The sequence below is a fragment of the Anabrus simplex genome, chromosome 8 (genome assembly GCF_040414725.1).
Source record: "Anabrus simplex isolate iqAnaSimp1 chromosome 8, ASM4041472v1, whole genome shotgun sequence".
Classification (NCBI taxonomy): domain Eukaryota; kingdom Metazoa; phylum Arthropoda; class Insecta; order Orthoptera; family Tettigoniidae; genus Anabrus; species Anabrus simplex.
In genome coordinates, this window is record NC_090272.1 from 79,578,828 (window position 1) to 79,601,212 (window position 22,385).

Here is a 22,385-nt window from a genome sequence, read left to right on the forward strand (position 1 = left end):
ACAGTGATCAAACCTGAAGCGTTATATGCCTCAGAAACTTTAATCATTGGTGGTGGATCTTTAACCAAAGACATTGAGAAACAAGAAAGGAAAATTTTACGAAATTATTTTGGCCCAGTTTGTGTAGGTGGAATATGGAGAAAAAAATCATCCCAGGAGATATATTGTCATTCTGAAAAACATTTCTCACACTTTTCGGAAAAGACAATTGAAATTTTATGGACACATTATCAGAATGAACACTAACAGGCTAACAAAAAGAATTCTCAACCTGGCCCTTTAATTAAAAACCAAGAACAGCTGGCTTCGTGAAATTGAAACAGATTTCCAGGAAATCAACATCTCAGAAGACATTGTACAGGACGGATGTAAATTCAGAACTAAAATCGACAATCACCACTTTGAAACAAACCCAACACCAGAGCTACTATAACCTGGACAGAAGAACGAAGGAAGAAGCTCAGCGAGAGGATGAAGAGATTTTGGGAGGAAAAGAAGGCCAACACATCAGCTAAGCAAGCTCAACCGTGCTCCTGAGTAGGGCATAACGATGTAAATAATAATAATAATAATAATTTTTTCATAAAAACTCCTTTTTGACATTTATGATTGTAAATGCGTGTCATGTTGCTACAATCTATCGACTTTTGAGCTACTTGTATTCAGTCTGATTAACACTTAATATTTTTTTCCGTCACAACATACAGTGGGAATTTCACTTATCTTGTTCTGAGAAAAGTGTTCCTAATATGGAATACTATCATTCTACTCCTAAGCTTCGTATTTCAATGAAAGTTCTCAGTCTATATGTTCCAAATAAGAAACTCATGAATATAATTTAAAAGAATAGATCATTATTTGATATATTCACACACAAATATATCACCTTTTGCACTTGAACACTCGATATGACACTGCACTCCAAGCACTAAATTCTTTCCTCTCCCCTTCTATCACTGGAATACTCGCCGTCACAGTAGAAGCATGTAGCATCTTCCATCGCTTCGGTCCACTTTTCCATGTTCCTCTACATCAAGATCAGATGATTCGTCACTTATGTTAAACGATTCTTTATCCTAAGACGTACTGTCATTACTTGTTCTCAAACTACTGCAGGAAGGTTGATCGAGTTCTTGAAAGTCTACTCTTGTCGCAGTTGTAGGTCTAGCTTTCTTTGAGGAAAGTATCTTTCCTCTGCTGTTCTCTCTTTTTATTTTATTTTTATTTTTTTATATTTTTTTTGCTATTTGCTTTACGTCGCACCGACACAAATAGGTCTTATGGCGACGATGAGATAGGAAAGGCCTAGGAATGGGAAGGAAGCGGCCGTGGCATTAATTAAGATACAGCCTGGTGTGAAAATTTCGAAACCACGGAAAACCATCTTCAGGGCTGCCGACAGTGGGGTTCGAACCCACTATCTCCCGATTACAGGATACTGGCCGCACTTCAGCGACTGCAGCTATCGAACTCGGTGTGTTCTCTCTTCCTTTGCTGCCAAACAAAACAAAGTTGTTCTTGGTACACCATATGGCCTTGCTGTCATTTTGTAACCCGTGTTCCCTGTCCTTACTGCAGTGATAGCTTGTTGCATGTCCACTTCCTTCCATTTCTTCCGTACCTTTCTCTCCCGAATTTTTCTTCCTACCGGCCATGGTTCTGAAGGAAACAAAAAATGCATATCATATTGAAAAAGTATGGCTCCTAATATGGAATGCTATTCCATAATTGGAACACCACAGTACTCAATATTAGGTACCCAGCCGCATTTAATTTCCATCTTACAAATTACATGCATCAGTTCATCGAATTTATTTGTTCACTATATAGTTTGTATGGTTAGTTCACCCTCTACGCACAGCCAATACGAGTTTTAATGTTTAGGTAAAACATTGGTTTGTAAAGAACTGCAATTCTTACTTTCTCGAAACTTCTTGGAGGTAAAAAATCACTCTTGACCGGGCGAGTTGGCCGTGCGCGTAGAGGCGCGCGGCTGTGAGCTTGCATCCGGGAGATAGTAGGTTCGAATCCCACTATCGGCAGTCCTGAAGATGGTTTTCCGTGGTTTCCCATTTTCACACCAGGCAAATGCTGGGGCTGTACCTTAATTAATGCCACGGCCGCTTCCTTCCAACTCCTAGGCCTTTCCTATCCCATCGTCGCCATAAGACCTATCTGTGTCGGTGCGACGTAAAGCCCCTAGCAAAAAAAAAAAAAATCACTCGGTCGACTTTCACAGACAAAGAATGCAGCTGAAGTGACTTCCCTCAACTCGCTACCACAGAGCCCTTCCTTGTGCATCTTTCAACCTCTTCCATGCAGCGATGCCAAGTTTAAATTAACAGATATTGGGGTATTCCATTTTAGGAGCATATTCCATATAATGCACTCTTCCTCTAATATTAATACTAATAATAATAATCATTCCCACGCATATTTTCCCTCCTCTCTGCCTGCTACCGACTTTTTTTCTTGCTAGTGGCTTTACGTCGCACCGACACAGATAGGTGTTATGGCGACGATGGGATAGGAAAGGCCTAGGGGTTGGAAGGAAGCGGCAGTGGCCTTAGTTAAGGTACAGCCCCAGCATTTGCCTGGTGTGAAAATGGGAAACCACTAAAACCATCTTCAGGGCTTCCGACAGTCGGATTCGAACCCACTATCTCCCGGATGCAAGCTCACAGCCGCGCGCCTATAACCGCACTGCCAAGTCGCCCGGTAAAACAATTATTATTATTATTATTATTATTATTATTATTATTATTATTATTATTATTATTATCTGATTCCAGTTTCTGAAGATATTCTTTTGGGTGTTCGTCACAGCTCTGGGTTCCACAAAAGCTCGCGCGGAGTCAATATTGGTACATCCCAACTTCAGCATATCGGTACACAGTCAGCGTAACCAGACAGGACATTGGGTTGTCTTGGTAAGATTTTAATTATTGTATGTTGCTTATCCTCTTCCTCACATGATGACATTACATGTAGCGATAGATAACATTCAAAATGTGCCTGTTTTATGTGATTGATAGAGAGTGGATTCAAATGCATTAAATATGACAAAATATGCATGCACTAAAAAGTAGGAATATATGCAATTTTGCATACTCTGCTAAATATTTGTTTTTCCTCTATGTATAAAGTTGGTTCTCCAAATATCAACTGCTGCAGCAGAATACTTTTAGCTGCTTGTTCTTTTGACATAATTTCTAGTGATTGGTGATCTTCATACAACAAAGAAATGAAAGTATAGGTTACAGATTCAACATAGCGGCGGCTCCGGCGAGCTCGCAATGCACTAAACAGGCTTGCCAACGTTGGCGCATTATTAACAGATACGAACAAACACGAAAAATGAGTGGTAAAGATAGGTTAGAGCTACGAAATATTGGTCTGGACAAGACCATTGGTCTGAACTGGTTAGGTCCTGCTAGTGACAAGACCAAGAACAAGGAGAATAGTGGCATTGTTTAGTTTCAGGCTGTTTCTATTTTAATTCTTCTATGTAAGTAAGGATAATTTCTGGGGTGGGTAGGTTGGTCTCTGCCAAACATCGAGGAAGGATCTCTCCTCTCTGCTACTTTAGCTCTGGTAAAGTATTATTTTTTATTTATGATTCCAACATCCGAACCGAATAACAAAACGCCACCGGAAAAAGATACTTACACGTTGTCAAACTCTTGTTATTACTATCGACAGCCAAGAGCAATGCGTTGTAAAGGCTTCCGGCGTGAACGTATTCATTTGTTTGCATTGTTGTACTGAATAGAATATGGATATTATACATTGTTTTATACAAAATAATAATAATAAAAAGTGCAATTATGCATTTATATGCACTATAAAACTTAGCCAATCGATTTCAAATGGTACGAATCGCATTTATTTCTTATTGGGCATATTATATCTTGAAACAAACAAAACATGCAAATATGCCAACATCTGCCCTCTGGTGATTAAGAAGGCTGTGAAAGTAACATGTGACCTGCATGGCATCCTCACAATTTTTATTCATTTTTGCACCATATGTTTGTGCTTGATTTAGTACGTTTGGTGTTTTATAGCCTCTTTTTATGGTGTACTTAGAGAGTTACGGTACAGAAAGTGTTTATGTGAATACGTTGATAAACCATGTATTATATTCTGTTCCAAGAAATTCGACAATGTCAGACCTTGATTTAAATATCGATATTATCTCAAATGGTGCCGCGTTCGGTTTGTCCGAATTTTTTTTTGCTAGGGGCTTTACGTCGCACCGACACAGTTAGGTCTTATGGCGACGATGGGATAAGAAAGGGCTAGGAGTTGGAAGGAAGCGGCCGTGGCCTTAATTAAGGTACAGCCCCAGCATTTGCCTGGTGTGAAAATGGGAAACCACGGAAAACCATCTTCAGGGCTGCCGATAGTGGGATTCGGACCTACTATCTCCCGGATACAAGCTCACAGCCGCGCGCCTCTACGCGCACGGCCAACTCGTCCGGTGTGTCCGAAAGTAAGCATGAGCATATGTGAAGGATTAGCTTAGTTCTTCCTGTGGTTTTTTATTTCTTTAAGGAAAGTTACAATAGAGATTTTTCTTCGAATTTCGTTTTGAAACTAGTTTGATGTATGAGGATATATCGTTAGTGTGGTGTGGCTGAATGTAAATCATATTAAAGCAGATGTATACGCGAGAATATCAAGTGTATTTATTCATCGTAATAATTTTGTAGTTACCTACGATTGAAATGAATGAAATTGCATTGGATTTCCGTTTTACATGTAATTTATATTAATTATTATTTTTATTATTTCTATTTTGTTCATTTTAGATGGATGTTCCGACAGAAACCAAGTTTAATGTTCAAACGGATTTTATGTCTTTACATGTTATCAAAACGCCCTTGCCTCGCTACTGGGAATAGATCAAAGTTTGTGTTATAACTAAAGTACTCCGAAACAAACTACTTTACGAATGTTATTTTTTATCGCTAATTTTCACAAGAAAAACAGAAGATTTTCACTCCCTACCTGCAAGCAATGTCTCAAGAAGACAAGTTTTTATTGTCAGCTAGATTGTGTTTACAGAGTGAGTAATTTTGTTCAGTACGGTCGCCTTGGGCAATGAGACAGGCGATAATAGTGAAATTGTTGGTGGATTACTTTAGTATGTGTGTGTGTATGTTGGGTATTCAGCCCGAACGGATAATGATAATAACATGGCGACTCTAACATTATGTGATGTATAGTTATCTCTGAAAATAGTGTTTGTGGCGGGGAATTGAAGGAATTTGAAGGTTCCCTTCGTTACAGTAGTGTACATTGTCCAGTGACGATTAAAAGTAAAAATTAGGTACTGCTGTGTAAATATATAATTTACTATTCTCGCTGTGTGTTAATTGTAGGAATAAGCAAAATAAAAAGACGAAGAACAGCGGTATGATGGATCCCCAGAGTCAGTTAAAGTGTCTTGAAGTGGACGAAACTAACATCGGAGTCGCTGAAATTGGACTTGACAATATAGAATCAACTATTCGTGAAATACTGAGTACTTCTACGTTCTTTGATTGTATCCTTGAGCGACTAATTGATAAAGTAATTTATAGGTTTAGGAATAGCATCGACTTTAATACGAAGATTATTGAAGATCTTTGAAAAGAATAAATGAAAAAGATACAAAAATAAAAGAACTGCCACTGGAACTTGAAACTATGAAATCCAACTCATGTGACGAGATTGATCAACTTAATCAGTACTTACGACACAATAACGTGGAAATTCATGTTGAGCCAGAGCTAAAAAGTGAAGATGTATATACATTAGTCACGGATATTGGTTTAGCAGTTGGCTGTGAAATCAAAAAAACAGACATCGACGTTGCTCATAGAATTCCAACATTGAATAAATCTCTCCCTAAACCTATTGTGGTTAATTACGTGAATAGATGGAAGAAGCATGATCTTACGGTTGCAAAGAAAAATGTTAGGCAAATTTCATCCACTGCACTTAATATTAATGCCTCTAACCACACTATTTATATCAACACCTAACAACTAAATCTAAAGGTCTTCTTAAGAGAGCTAAAGACCTTAGAGCAAAAGGCTTCAAGTACGTGTGGTCAAGGGAAGGGAGAAATTTTGTAAGGAGAAATGATAATTCTAGCATTATACTTATCAGAAACATAGATGATGTCTTAGCTCTCTCTTCCTCGTACGACTGTAGGCTATTTACTGGTAGATACATGAATAATGCACGTTGTTCTTCATGTGAGGTTTTGAATTCCAACTGAATGAATTATAGGAGCTTACTAACAAAGATGGAATTAGAATTCTATACATCAGCTCCCAAGGCATTCGTAATGATTGGAATAATTTACTTTATACGATAAAGGAAGCACAATTTACTGAGATCATTGTAATTATTGAAACATGGGTTTCTCCTGAGGAAGAAAATTATTTCAAATTGAATAGCCTAGGTATGTTGATCTCTTCTGCTCTAGATCACATAATATGTGTGGTGAAATTGTAATTAATGTAAATGAACCGCATAATCTATTAACAGTAATGCTATTTCATTTAGTATTCTATTAATCGAGATAAAAGGTTTTGTGAATGTTATTCGCTTAGTGACAGTATATAACCCTCATACCAAATTCTCCGAAGATTTTCTAAAATGTTTAAAATATATTTGGAATAAATGTGGCAATACGTTTTGTATTACTACTGGCACTTTAATATAAATAAATTAGAACAGAGTCATATATCTACTGTGCTTCAGAATAACTGTGAGTGTTGTAATTGGAGTTCATGTAACACTGTTTTTCCTACTAGGGTTTCATTGACTACTAGTACACGTATAGATCATTTTTAGGTAAACAAAGTCTGCAAATATAAAATATATAATACAATAACTGATCTCCCTGATCACAATTTGTTAATCTTGTATATTAATATTATACCCAAAATGAATACACAAAGAAATATGTAATGCAACCTACGAAATACCATGTCCCATCTATGGAAAAGTACGTGTCTCAACACACAATTAATTATAAATGATGGTGATAGATTTGATATCATAACAAATAAATAAATAAATTATCTTAAAGAAAGTATTGGTTTAGTTAGAAATAAAAGTCGAAATCTAAATAAGAAGGTTAGATCGTTTTGCCATGGTTTACTTCAGAGCTGTTAAATTTAATCAAAGAAATCTATATATCTATATATATATAATAAGAGTTTTGTCTGTACATTGCTCAGAATTAGAAAAGCATGGTATTTCTGTATTGGTCATGTCCATAGTAATAAGGAAATGCACTTTTTACTTTTCCGTAATTTCTGTCTGTCTGTCTGTCTGTCCGTCTGTCTGTATGTATGTATGTACACGCATCACGAGAAAACGGCTGAAGAGAATTTAATGAAAATCGGCATGTGAAGTCGGGGGATGAACCACTACAATCTAGGCTATAAATAATTTTACTCACGCTGAGTGAAATGGTAGTTTAGGGGAAAAGCCTAAAATTTAAATCTCAAATATTTATATTATTAGTGGTCCTGTCGATAAATACTACATAACGAAAGTTGTATATAATTAAATTTCCGATCATTTTTGTCATACATTGTTACCGTACCGCTTTGATGAAAGATTCATGAATTTGTATTCTTGTTGCCAAGTCCATATCAACGCCGAGTTAGGAGAAAATGGATTAACATCATTTAATGAAAGTCGGTATATAGAGTCGGGGAATAAGAAACCACAGTATAAGTTATAAACAATGTTATTCACTCTGGATGAAATTTCAGTTTAGGGGAAGGCACCAAAAATTTAATTTTTAAATACCTATGTTATTGGTCCTATCGAAAAGTACTGCTTAACAACAGTTATAGAGAATACGATTTCCGACCATTTATGTTTCATTCAGTTTTACCGTACCGACTATGATAAGAGTGGTATTTCAGAGTTGGAAGGAAACTAAATGTGAATGCCTACAGTATTGAAAGCGCATAACATTGACCAACATTAACATTACATTGATCATTGATTGTTGTGATGTTCTTTGTCTCTTATGCTGCCGCTCAACTCAGCTAGATGGCATTATTACTGCGTAACGAGTATAACAGCCTGACTGAATATTGGCAGGAAATAGCTGGGGAGTTAGAAAACTTTCTTCTCTAGCATGCCATGCCTCTGTTTTATATATTTTCTGATACTCCGGTACGTAACAGACTGGTTCATCATATTATTCCAGCTATTCGATCCCTACTGTTACGCGCTGTTTTGAGTGAGCAGTGTGCGCACTTAAGTCAGAGGCTCACTTAGTAGCAGTAGTAGTAGTAGTAGTAGTCTGACCTGGGCTAGAATTACAATTTAGGCCTATTCCAAATTATACTGTAGCACAACAATTCACTAAATAAAAAAAATTCAGCCCTGAAAAGAGCCGTGACTTAAGCTCCTTCCTCATCACTTTTATTAAATTCTACACTCATTTTATTCTAAATTAGCAGTGAAGGGGGGTTTCTCCTCTGGCTTGGAAGAAAAAATTGCCTCCAAGTCAGATATATATTTCCGCCGCCTCTGTAGTGAACTGAGATTTTCCGACTCATCGGGTACTCCTAGGAAAAAGATTAGTAAAAGGGCATAGTTTTTACCATGGGAGTCTCCACTATTCGACACCCCCACCCGGCCGCAATAAGACGAAGTGTGGTCACGGATCACGACTGTCTGTGGCTTGGTCATTCCAGCTCTGGAACTTTGGACTGTCAGATCGGCAGCGTAGTAGCCTACTGTTCGTTAAAAGTGAGAAAATGTGTGGTGTTTTATTTGAACGAGTATTTCATATGAAAGTATTGCTTTCAATCGTGCCATTCCTACTGACATTATTGTAATGACCTATGTTCATTTAAGTTGGGAACAGTACTGAGACAGTCTTTCTGAGGATGTAAAAAGGCAGGTGGAGCGAATGTCTGCCATTATCATGAAAACCCCACAACCTGATTGTGACTGATGGTAGGCAAGCGGGACTACCATTACAATGAAAATTCCCTAACGTTTGGTGACTTCCCCGTCGCGTTTCTAGGGTAACGTTAAGTGCTATGCAATTTAATAAATCTTGCTCACAACGTGTACACTACCTAACCTAACCTAACCTAACCTAACCTAACCTAACCTAGAATTCTGTATACAATGTAGAATTCCGTAGCGAAGCACGGGTACGTCAGCTAGTGTATATTATAAAATTAAAAGACAACGGATGATATTTCGTATGGGATGCGGGTATATTTCGCTACAGTTTATTCAAGACTATAAAGACATATGTAATAGGGTTACTAGAATGAAAAGAGATCTAGAAAATAAATATTATATCAATAGGTTAAACAACATAATCAGTGGAAAGTTATTAATTATATTTTAGCAACTAATAACTGCAATAATGAAGAAATACAATTGAAAGTAAATGATAAGTTGGTGATTTATTCAAGCAAAATCTCTACAATGTGGTATGCCTTTATCTAAAAACATTCCTCAATCTATATACCGTCACCTTGAATCTGGCCCATCTAATTCCTTATTTTTAACCTCTACTAATGAAAGTGAAATCGAAAAAATAATTAGTAATCTAAAAAAATATTTGTAGTGTTGACTATTTTGCTGGTAGTAATATTCTTATAAAGAGACTCTTTAAATTTATTATACTTCATATCACCAAATTAATTATTTATTAATTATTAATTATTAATAAATCTCCATCAGACGGTAAAGTACCAGCTAAACTTAAAATCGCCAAAGTTGTACCAGTCTATAAAGGCATAGATAAATTTAATATTAATGATTACAGACCAATATCCATGGGCGCCCATATGACAGATTTTAGGGGGGAGGGAGCCTAGACCTGTAGGTATGTAGTATTTTTAATATTTTGGAAGATGAATGGCGACTTGTATTCCGCGGTAGAATGACACCCAAGGTATCCCCTGCCTATTGGTGGTGGCGGTACTACTACTTCTACGTAATACCGACTATTAAATAATTTTCTTGAAAGAAAAATACCTGATTACATTAGATTCTTCCCTTTCCCTGCGAGCTAGGGAGGGGCCGTGGCCCCCTCCTGCCCCCAGGCATGAGCGCCCTTGCCAATATCGGTATGACCCCTTTTACGTATGATTTTAGAACAAGTGGTTAAACAAGGTTATTAGACCTTTTGTTAAATAATAAATATGTTTATCAATTTCAGTATGGTTTCTTACCTCACTCGAGTACCAATAATGTTATTGAAGATATTATAATTTAAACTACAACAAACCTTATACTCAGGTATGTTAGCAGCTGGTTTATTTATACATCTAAAAGGTGCTTTTGAGGCAGTCGATCATAAAATTCTATTACATAAATTACATCAATGAAAGTAACAAAATTGCTCTAGCCCATACCAGAAGACATAGCGCACTGTAAACACTAGGTCCCGCCAGCAAAGGCACTAAATTTGGATATAAATATGATTTTCTTCAATCATAGAGTAATGAGAGTGCAGAGTTCTAAATTCTTAGGACTGATTACAGATGAAAATATGTCATAGAGTAATCAGGCGGAGATTATTTGTAATAAAATTACCCTTGTGATTGGTATCCTTAGTAGATTTATATATACATTCTCTCGTGTGTTGTTGAGGGGTATTTACTATGGTCTTATATAAAGATACATCTTTTATTTGATACGTGTTTGGGAATGCTGTAATAAAGAATTATTTGGAAAGGTAGACGTTCTTAGGAAGGGAGTAGTGAAAATAATTTTCAAACTACCAATTCTGACACCGACTAAAGATTTGTATAAGCATTGTAATATATCATCACTCCCAAATCTTCGCATAAAGGCTCCTATAATAATGATGTATAAAATTCAAAATAAATTAGTCCTCTCAAACACATCAATAATTACCAATTCACATATTTAATCATTTATAACATTAACTACAGTCAGATTCCTTCTACTAGTTATGGTCAAAATCCGTTTTGGCATTTTTCTATAACTATATATAACTCACTTCCAAAAAATATTAAAAATGTACCAACTTATCTATTTTCAACAGTAATGTACTAAATGCTTAAAGTAGTATGGTAATTATGTTCATGAAGCTTTGTCCTGTGTTATATATTACATCATGTTACACTATATATTCATTTTATTTTTTAATTGCAGTGTGAACATAGACGCCATTGTAATTGTAATTGATCTGTATTGCACCAAGAAGAGCCTTGGCTCAGGTGCCTGTATTGAAATAAAATAAAAAAAAGATAATAATTTGTAGAAGCAGTAACAGCAGGGATGAACACACTTGTAATCCTGAGGAAGCCTCAGGTGAAGAAAGTGACAGTGTCATGACGGTGAGCGATGAAGCATTGTCACCAGAGGAGGATGGGGAAGCAGCCGTTCAAATTTTCAGCTATCATCTTCAAGTTAAATAAAAACTAAGGTTACATAAAAATATATTTCATATATATACAAGATATTTACAAAACAACCAAGGGGAAAAGATGGAAATTTTGATCCATCACAATCCCTGGTATTATCATATTACAAGAGTATGTAGTTGCCGCTATGGATTCAACTGCACCGAGGAGGTGCTCACTTCCTTTTACTGTGAGGGTTCGTCTAGATCGCAATTCTTTATCAAATATTGATTGCTCGGTATTAATTACTGATCTGGTGACAGATGATTTTCCTCAATGAGAGACCAGATTTCTGTAGCGAATTCATGATCTCTTTGTTCAATATCAGCAGCCCCTTCAACCAATTATTTGCTAACTTTGTGGGCTATTTTCCGACAAACGACCGTGCGAAAAGAAGCTGAGAAAGCCAAAGCAGAATCCACTAAGGAATCAGAAAGGGAAGAGAGACGATGAGGAGAGCCAACAGTAAGAAAAATACGGTCCTGGCATGTTCTGAGTTGGAAGTGAGTGTAACACAAACTTCAACTACAATTTCCCGGAAAATCATGTTCTTCAATTTTAGGCCCGCATGGCTCTAGAACTGTTTCATCTATAGATATGAAATTTTGCACATTCATTTAAGGCTATAATGTGACACGAAAATTCTAGCATGTTTAATGTTACTCCTAAATAGCGATTTAAAAAAATTATATATTGTTGAAAACTACATTATTTATAATTAATATTTAATTAAACAGTTAAGTGATAAAAATATTAAAATTTAGAACTGTAGAGAGTTTGCTTCGAAAGAGTTATATAGCTGGGAATATATTTAATATGTGTTAATAATCTGGAAGAAGTGGAACCAATACTTCATAATGAGTGTGAATCTACGTAATGACATGTTTCAATGGAACCTTAAAAAGTTACACATATTTAAAAAAGTGCTTAGAGGAAATGAGAAGTTTAGATGCCATGAATTGTAATACAATATACAATGAAATCAGCAAGAATTTGACTTAATATAGTAAATTTTTTGCATGTCCATCTCAAGTATTATGGGAGATACAGCGAGAAAAGTTATAACGTTATACGGTGGTTTCAGAATAATTTCACTGTGCGTTGAGCACCTGTGCGCCTTTATGAACCCATAACCAGTAAACTTGATGTATTACGAAGGCATCACTCTCGACAACGAGTGAGTACTTATTATTATAATAATGCGTGGGCAAGGCCAAGTGGAAAAAAGAGAACACAGGATATTGAGGAAGATCCTAAGTAACAGATGCGTCGATAGGTGTACAGCAATGCAGAACTCAACAGAGCATTACAAAGGACACAATTTCAGGTTTTCAAATGACCGAACAACGAAAAGAATGCGGAATTTGATCAAACGAATGTCAACAAGGCCGAGGTTCTTCCACGAATGTGAAGAAATTCTCAGAGAAATTGGTACACCAGAAGGTGAAATTAATTACAGGGTCATATATATTATATATGCTAGGGGCTTTACGTCGCACCGACACAGATAGGTCTTATGGCGACGATGGGATAGGAAAGGCCTAGGAGTTGGAAGGAAGCGGCCGTGGCCTTAATTAAGGTACAGCCCCAGCATTTGCCTGGTGTGAAAATGGGAAACCACGGAAAACCATCTTCAGGGCTGCCGATAGTGGGATTCGAACCTACTATCTCCCGGATGCAAGCTCACAGCCGCGCGCCTCTACGCGCAGGGCCAACTCGCCCGGTAATTACAGGGTCAAATTAAGAAAGAAGGTAAAGAGCTACCAAGGCTTTATGATGGAAACAAAACCCGAAAGATGGAGAGGACCTCTACACAAAAGGCGCTGACTGAAGAAATACTAGGAAGATGTCAAAGGTGGGAAAAGAAAAAGACATCGGAATTGTGTCCTTCAGATGCTGTTGAATGTGACAGAAGTCAATTACATTAATCTGTCCTATTGAAACATCTTCATATATCACCGATCTCAGTCAGTTTCGAACCCGGTAACTTGTGAACAGATGGACAAGATGTAACTGACTCCGCATAATTATGTTTCATTTTCAGAAAGGTGTAAGAATTTCTTATGGAATTAAGTGCGTGCATCAGTTGGGGAATTTGTGTGATAGACTAGGAAAAAAGATAAGGCTGGTAGATTTGGTTGCTTCCGAGTAGGCCACCTTCTTAATTCATTGGCGTCTGATTACGGAACTGTTCCGCATAAATCACAGTGACGGACAGGAAATGGGGAACGTCAGACTTCTAATTTGCTTCGAAAGTTTCAGGAGTTCCCTGATGGAACACACTCTTTCAAGTTAAAAGTAACCTACACAGAAGAATTACACTTCTTAACCAAATTTGACTGCCAGTCAGAAGGGTATCTCGAGGTTTCTGATGGTGAGGATTCGTTGCCAGGGAAAATATCATTTTCAAACGAATGTGATAACAGTGATGAGGTTGATTAACATGAGAATAAGTTAGTAAGGTAAATCATAACAGTGTCGGAGAGGATGACAAACAAGCAGGGATTGACGCGAGTAACTGCTAAACATACGTACATCCAATACACCGAGAAGTACACCACTTAATGCTTTACTAATCTCAATGCCTTAGCGCGACTAATTACCAACATATTAAGTATTTCTTCTTCTTTCGTACTGGCCGACTATGAACCAATTTAATTCGAACTCAGTATGCATTTAATTAATTAATTTAGCATATGGCTTTACAGATGCAGTACATAAATAAATTAGCCGTGTGAATCCCCTAAGGGCTATGGCCTCCTGCAATACAGGGACAGTGCTCAGTTTAGCTCATCAGGTGAGCAGGTCCTGAACAGCATTATTATATTGGTCAATCTGTAGTTTGTTTCATGAGAACGTATTACCGCATATTGTACACTTGTGTAGTCTTATCCCCGAGTGAATACAACGGTGTTATTCTGGATCAACAATTCGCGAAAACGCACTGTTGCATTAATGACATGTGTACACTTTTTTCTTAGGGAGGGTTTAGGTTCCTTCTAGGTGAAAGCCTAAACTTGAACTCTTCGTTCTTGCATAGCTTCTTTTCCGAGTGTTGTAGACGTTTCTTGTAATTTGACCTTATCCTCCGTTGAAATTCTCTTGACATACATTACAAGTGAATATCCTCCTTCCACTATGTGTTCCGTGATGAGTTATCATATCATTACTTCATGCAAACGTCTGTCTGTTTGACATTCGTGTTGCTATTCTCCCGAGTGCTCAGAAGATGACCATCACGGTATCCTTTTCGTCCAAACGTACAATTGTATGTTGTATACTTCGCCCCTGTCCTGAGAACGTACTTCAACATATTTTACACTTGCACAGCTTCTTTCCGCAGTGTACGCGAGGATGATAATTTTATATTCACCACTTCATAAAAAGCTCTTTTTATCAATTTTACTGTATTATGCCGTAGTGATCAGAGAGGTGACCTTCAGCTCTCTTTGTGGAAGCGCACTGTTGCATATTTCAGTGCTGCACAATATCTATAATATGTGTCGTGATCGACCTATGTTATCACAGGGCTTGAACAAAGGTGTATCCCGTAAGGTCAGTGATCTCTGCACACAAGTACTTAAACACATGCTAACTGATTTAAGAAAACAAAACGAACTAACTTATATCTTTATATCTAGGCTGTTTAGATAAAACTACGAGGCGTATTTTTTTAAGTAACGGCTGTTTGGAAATAACTACACAACGAAAGACGATTTTCAATCACCACATTTATTTTCTTATTCTACGTACTTTACGGTTTTCTCAACGTAGCCGCCAAGTTTGTTTAAACACTTACCATACGTGCAACTAAGTTTTGACTACCCTCTTCATAGACACTTGCCGCCTGCTCCGATAACCAAGAGTTCTTGATCTTGATCTTGCGCTGGAACAGAGTCTGTTTAGCCTTCACCTTTACAAGCGAATGTGTGTGTCTCCATTCTATGCTCTGTTGCTTCGATTCGGGCACGACGTGCGAAACCCATGTTTCGTCTTCGGCATAACGAATCAAATCTTAAAGATGAAAGATTTGAGTGTTCGATGACATTTTTGACTCGTTATGCCGAAGAAGGTGACGACATGTTGAGTCAGATCGTAACGGGAAATGTGGTGTTTGAAAATCGTCTTTCGTTGTGTAGTTATTTTCAAACGGTCCTTACTTAAAATACACGCCTCGTAATTGTTTCTGGTCATGCATGACTAAAACCAGTGCTCTGTACTTGGGAAATCAGTTATTGAGACAGAATATATTCCCTAAATATCTAGGAGTCATGTTAGATAGAACACTCTCTTTTAGATAACACCTTCGAAAAGTACAATCCAAAGAATTCTCAACAATATGACCCAAAAATCATGTGGTACAACTGCGGTTGTAGTGCCGCTTATCGGTCCATCCAGCGTATTATCACCGACTGTCCAAAAAATAATAATAATTAATAATAATTAAGTTACTTCATTTTATAAGAACGTAATCGTAGGTTTCTGGGTTTAAATAAAAGTAGGTATAAAAGTTAAGTATAAAATGTCACTGTTACAGGTTGATACGACGAAGAAAGTTCCCTTGAGTGATGACATTAAGGATGCTGATAGAGGGCTGTCATTGGATGTGGATATCAGCTCAACAGTGGAAGATGGAACAGCGACTACACGACTCACTTCGGTAGCTACCATGGGTCTCCTCTCAACAATTTCTGGATGTCCGGCGAGTGCAGTAGCAGTGACACCCGTCACGGAGAAACCTACAGCAAGTATGTTGTCTATCCTTAAGCTCTGAAATATGAAGTAGACATCAAACTTACGAAATCTAGCACAGAGTGGTGCACTAGCCTCACCGTTCTTGTCAATAATCCAAACCAATAATACTGTTAGTTCTTAGGGTCGACAATGCTCTGTTATACAGTGTATGGCAATAAGGAGTGACCAAACTTCCAGGACACTAGAGGTGTGACAAACGGTTATTTTTGTGTAACTGCTACATCTGTCACGGCTACAATAAAGTAACTGTGAAAAATAACAGTTAAAATAACGCCCAACGTTACTCACCTTTTATTGGTCACTGTTTCAAGCTTCTCTCCTTACAGCTGTGTTGCGAAGTCCCATTCATTCGCTTGCATAGGCGCGCACGCATCACTACACTGTTGAAAGTCGGTGCAGCAAAACACGCGTTCCTATTTGCTATAAAGTTAACGAGAGGCAGACAACGGATGAAATGAGAAGACAGAATAGCGTCTTTTCTGAAATCTAGAGGACTGAGTTTGACAGTGCCCCGATCAAGAATAGAAGACAAAAAAGTACAAGAGGATAGATTAAGTAAAATGAAATAATGTTACGTTATCTATAATATCAATATGGATAGTTAGCATACTAATTTATTTATGGTACAAGAAAAATTATACGGGTGAAACTTATAATAATATTATAATGTAGGTAGTCCTGCGTGATGTCTGAGTCAATGGTTATCCATGGGCAGTTGAATATGTCATAACAGTTAACACTTTAGTTACCAGATGACAGCAGCAACTTAAAAAAATACACTATAGTGTATTTGACTTAAAGCATCTCCTACGAAAGCGCTCTCACTTGGAAGACAAGCGTACTATCTAAACTCCGAAGGTCACATTCTGTGTCTGTAAGCTGCTACTAGTAACATTTTCCAGTTCCTAGTTACTGTTTTCACTAGTACGTTATTAAGTTTTCGTTAATCGGTAACCTGTTATTTTTGTCCTCGTTTGCATTTGTAACAGTGATAGGCATGTAACTGTGACAAAGTAACTGCTACGTTATTTTTCAGCCATCTCTACAGGACACACTCCTTACACGTAGAAGAAGAAAATATGTTATATGGACTTAGCTCCGGAAACGCTTTATTTCCATGTTAGAACTAACTTTTCTACAACTCTAGATAGTACATTAATCATGGGAAACACAGGAACAGAACGTACCAGCATAACACATGAAGCTCTTTCTTACATGAAACGTTTGAAATGCCCTTCGTTAGCATTAATACATGCATTAACCCGCCGTCACAATGAATCCTAGATGCGCTGATGTATCAGGTTAGTTCGCAATAAGTAACAACAATAATATACAGTATATATAAAATAAATAAAGCCGGGGTGACTGGCTCAGACGGTTGAGGCACTGGCCTTCTGGCCCCAACTTGGCAAGTTCGATCGTGGCTCAGTCCGTTGGTATTTGAAGGTGCTCAAATACGCCAGCCTTGCGTCTGTAGATTTACTGGTACGTAAAAGAACTCCTGCGGGACAACATTCAGGCATCTCGGCATCTCCGAAAACCGTAAAAGAGTAGTTAGTGGGACGTAAATCCAATATTATTATTAAAATAAATAAATATAAAGTCAGTCGATCTATTATTATTATTATTATTATTATTATTATTATTATTATTATTATTATTATTATTATTATTATTATTATTATTATTATTATTATTATTATTATTAATTCTCTGGGGCCATAGAGGACCTCATTAAGCCTCGCCAATGAACTTTGATTTCCTTCGAGCCCAGAATTCCCTCATTCTTTCTTTCTGAGTTCTCTGTCTAAGGGACATCGATTCTTCTTTTCGCTTGTTCGACTCGGTTTAGACCATTCGTGACTATCATTTTTCGGAAGAGATCTCTGTTAAAGAAGTCTTCGGGTTTGATTTGTAGCATTCGAAGGTCTTCTTTGGTTTTTCTAAACTAAGGCTTCTTCGGTTTCGAATAAGAAATGTAAAAGATCTTTTTGGTCAATTTGTTTTCGTCCATTCGCTTGAGGTGACCGCAAAATCGTCCACATATTGTGCGGATTGTGTCTGTAATTTTGTCTATTTTGTTACAGTCTTTTTATTTGACCTTTTATGGTGAATGTCATTCCTGTAATTAGATTTGTTTAATAGTTTTCATTTATTTATTTGTTTATTTATTTATGTATTTGCGTGACAATTGTCAGCTACGGTACCATTCATCTCTCTCTCTAGTTATAATGTGCCACCTGTAAATAACAATTGTATTGAATCTGCTATACTTTGCTGGAGACTTTTCATAAACCTTTTTCGCTCTGGACTAGGAACCACCGATCTCTCATACCCAAACACTTATGAGGAGCATTTTAATCCTAATGCTCAGAGGATAGATAAATAGACCTCAAAAACTACTCCTGAAGTTTTGAATTAAGAACACTTGTCCGAAGTTTTAACTTACGGAGGAAAGCGCATTTTGAACAGGATCCAGTATAACCATGAATTCTGCACTGGGACTTGATTCAAGTGAGGCAAATTTATTTCTCCCCTATATGACTGTGGTGTTCCTCAATAAACTATCCAGCACATTGTACGTAACTGAAAGTTGTTTCAGGGAGGATGGAGATGAATGAGTCGACTTCCTGCTGGCGACTCCTGACACAGTCCAGTGGATAAACTTATTAGATCTGACGTTGTGAATGTTGTAAATAATGTGTAGTAGATTTAAATGTTTCTATTTTCTGTTAGTCTTGTAATGCATGCTTTGTCACACGATAAATAATAAATAAACGCTAATATCACTACGAAATAGACTCGGTTACATCTGTTAAGGTTTCATAGAACTGCCATGTACTGATTCATATTTTTGTACTATCCGTTGGTAAATCTATGTGTCTGTCTGTTACAGAACCACTTCACATACCAAAGGGCTACATACAGTATCGAAATGGTAGGTACTACAAGTTTCACCCCACGGTAACTACCTGGCCTATTGCCCGGCAAATCTGTGAGAACGAGGACGCTCATCTGGTAATCGTGAACGATGAGGAGGAGGCGAGTATTGTGGGAGAACTCATGTTGCTCTACAAACCCGAGGATATGTACGCCCATTCAGGGTTCAATGACCTTGTTTCTGAAGGACAATTTATGACTATATATGGTAGGTAACATCATTTCTGAGTTAGAAGGCTTTTTTTTCCTTTTCGCTTGGGGCCAATAAAGACCACGTTGTATATCTGTTACACATTTTTGTAATTATTTTTTGGAGCTCAGAATCAATGAATTCTTTCCTTGGCAGTCTACCGTCTTTACAACGTTCAACAACTCCTCTGCTGTTGTTCTTCATCGAAGCCCTTGAAGTTCTTGATTTGTGACCGGTACTGTGCTCGATTTGAGATGTCCTCTTCCCTTAGTTCAGCCTTGTTGAAATCCTTCCGCACCTTCTGGAACTATTTGCCAGATACTTAAAGTCTACTACCAAGTATCTGCTTTCCATCCATTAAGAAAGGGTTCCCAGAGAATTCCAGTCTTCTTTTCCTAATAGTCGCCATCAGTCGTTCATTTTTACGACACAGTTCTTAATACCCCCTTAACCTATACTGCCCATTTGCAATTTTTTGACCCTTTACCTCGTACAAAAATTTTCTCTCAAGCTTATGAACGTCTCTTAGACCAGCCTTCCCAGTAATGTAGTTCAGAGGCACTCACTACCATATAGACATTCCGTTTTAATCAAAGTGTTGTAGTGTCTGATCTTCGCCTATAATGAGATTGCTGAAGGTTTATATATTGATATTCAAATAAAAAGTATGAACCTGAAATTAATGGTGTAAGAACAGCAGAAGAAATCCGCTAGTATCACAATAGGTCAGTGGTTCTTAAGCTCCATTTGTATATCAGTAGTTGAGCGTCGGTCTCCGGATCCCAAATTCGCGACTTCAAAACTGACATAGGCACTCGGATTTTTGAAGGGTGGAAAAAAGTCCATTCGACGCTCCATTTCGTATGATGTAAGCATGCAAACTATTTCTGTAAACAGTTTACAGCTGCTGCTAGATGGCAATTCTTCTATGTACAGATTGTAAAACAAACTATTTGGACTGACTCTACAAAACTGCCCGGATCATTTTCGAGCAGAGTGACATTAGGCTATATATATGCTTTTTGCGAGGAGTCTTTGGGGCCCCTTAAAGGCCCGGGCCCGCCTGCATTGCAGGCCCTGCAGGCCCTACCGTTACGCCCCTGAAACTAAGTGATTATGGACAGTAATCCGGCAGTTTCTTCGTTTGTGCTAATGCAATATCATATTAATAGCTTGCACGTTTATACCAGGCGGCTCGCGAGCGCTGTGTCCCGCATGCACAAATGATGAATGGGATGTCTACTAACTGATTTTCACAGAGGCACTACTGCCATCAGGCAGGTTACGTCAAAATATGAAGAGATAACAACCGGACGGTCACTCGCAGCATGTTACTCAGCGCTACCCGTCTAATGCAACCCCTTGGATTAGTAAACCTCGTTTACGACCGCATAGTACTAGTCTGGTGTATGGTACAGCTGCACTACATTTGCTGTCTGCATATTGGCAATGGCTAGAATGTTCAGCAATGACGAATAAACTGACATCATTTTAATCTGTGGAGAATCTGGTGAGAATGCAGCCGAAGTTCCAAACAGACGTCTGCCTTCTACACACGTATTTGCTGAACAGTGTTAGTTTTTGTTTCATACAAACGACTCTTTTATTGAGTAGAATGTCTACACGTGTATAAATTAGGGTAATAAGTTATTAAATTTTCTTTTCTGCACCTTGGCGTATTTACAAATGCACTCTTGTTAACGTGTGCAGCAAAATGACTGCTATTTATTTCACAATATCAACAATAAAGCACGTTGTAGCACTCCTTCGAAAACAAGTGATTAGGCATCCCATGCATCACTAGTGCATGCGGTACAATTGTAAGTATAAAGTACGGCGCTCGCGAGCCGCCTGGTATACCGCTGTTGACCAAGATTTCATACTACATAATACAATGTTTTAGCTTTCATTAAAAGTTGTGGCAATATTACAATTCAAATATTTTGATATACTAATTTATAATAATACATAAATAATGTTATTGGTTTTACGTCACTTTATCTACTCTTTTATGGTTTTCGGAGACGCCCGCCAGTATTCTTCCTCGAAGAAGTTCTGCACATGCTACAAATCTACCGACACAAGGCTGACGTATCTGAACACCTTCAAATACCACCGGACTGAGCCAGGATCGAACCTGCCAAGTTGGGCTTAGACGACCAGCGCTCTACCCTCTGAGCTACACAATCCGGCGAATTGCAGAGTGTAGGTCAGCCATGGCCACTGACACGGCCAAAACCGACTCTGCATCCGTCGACGAGAATACTGTAATAAACCGATTAATTGGTACATTTCGTGGACTATTCATGGCATACGTAAGGAGAAAGACGCTTTGATGATATTCCATGGAATCAGAGAATTAAAAAAGCAAAGAGAAATACTGTTATGTAATTCTGAGTATAAAATCTTCGGCTAATACGCCATCGATCCACATACGGTATATTACGAAAATAATGATGAAACGAAATTCTAATATCCGGAAAATCGCGACAGCCAGCAATCTTTCTATCCCGATGGTGTTTGGTAAAACAGCTTTTACTGTAGTTTAACAGTGTTGTATATTCGGGTTACGTGGAAGAGAGGCATTAATCCTTGTTATCTTTTCAGACTAATTAATGTAATCTAATCTAATCCAACAAGTCCTGGCTGGCAGCAGAACGTACACCTCTGTCGACATTGCCCAATAGAAACCTTTCTTCATGCTTTGGGGTCTTGCCTCATGGAGAGACAATGGAGAATGCCAGACCTAACAAGATTCGGTCGTTATTAACAAATTCCTTCAGAAAGGTAAGGTATAGGGTTGCCCAAAGAAGTATCCGGACTTTGCCATAACGGTAGCATTTGGAGACCTGACATGATAGCCTGCAGGAATCAGATATACAATTGACTCCACAGTTCGTTTAAAAATCTCCACAGACCAGTCAGGAGATGTTGATAGGGAAAAGAAGCTGATCTATGAACTTACCATGCCTTATTATAAATACTAATTTGGACTGAAGTACATTAACATGATGAGATTAATGGTGGGAGCTCGAGGAACTATTCCTCGATTCATATAAACTTTTGGAAACAGT

At 37.8% G+C, this 22,385-nt stretch overlaps 1 protein-coding gene across 1 annotated transcript in view; it reads left to right on the plus strand.

Moving 5' to 3' along the window:
- The window catches only part of LOC136879142 (hemolymph lipopolysaccharide-binding protein), a 33,231-nt gene that overhangs the window by 4,483 nt on the left and 6,363 nt on the right, over positions 1–22,385 (plus strand). Inside the window, exons 2-4 of the mRNA XM_067152895.2 lie at positions 2,793–2,930; positions 15,964–16,174; positions 19,078–19,329. Of these exons, the coding sequence (XP_067008996.2) occupies positions 2,793–2,930; positions 15,964–16,174; positions 19,078–19,329 (601 nt within the window). The remainder of the gene's footprint in view (positions 1–2,792; positions 2,931–15,963; positions 16,175–19,077; positions 19,330–22,385) is intronic.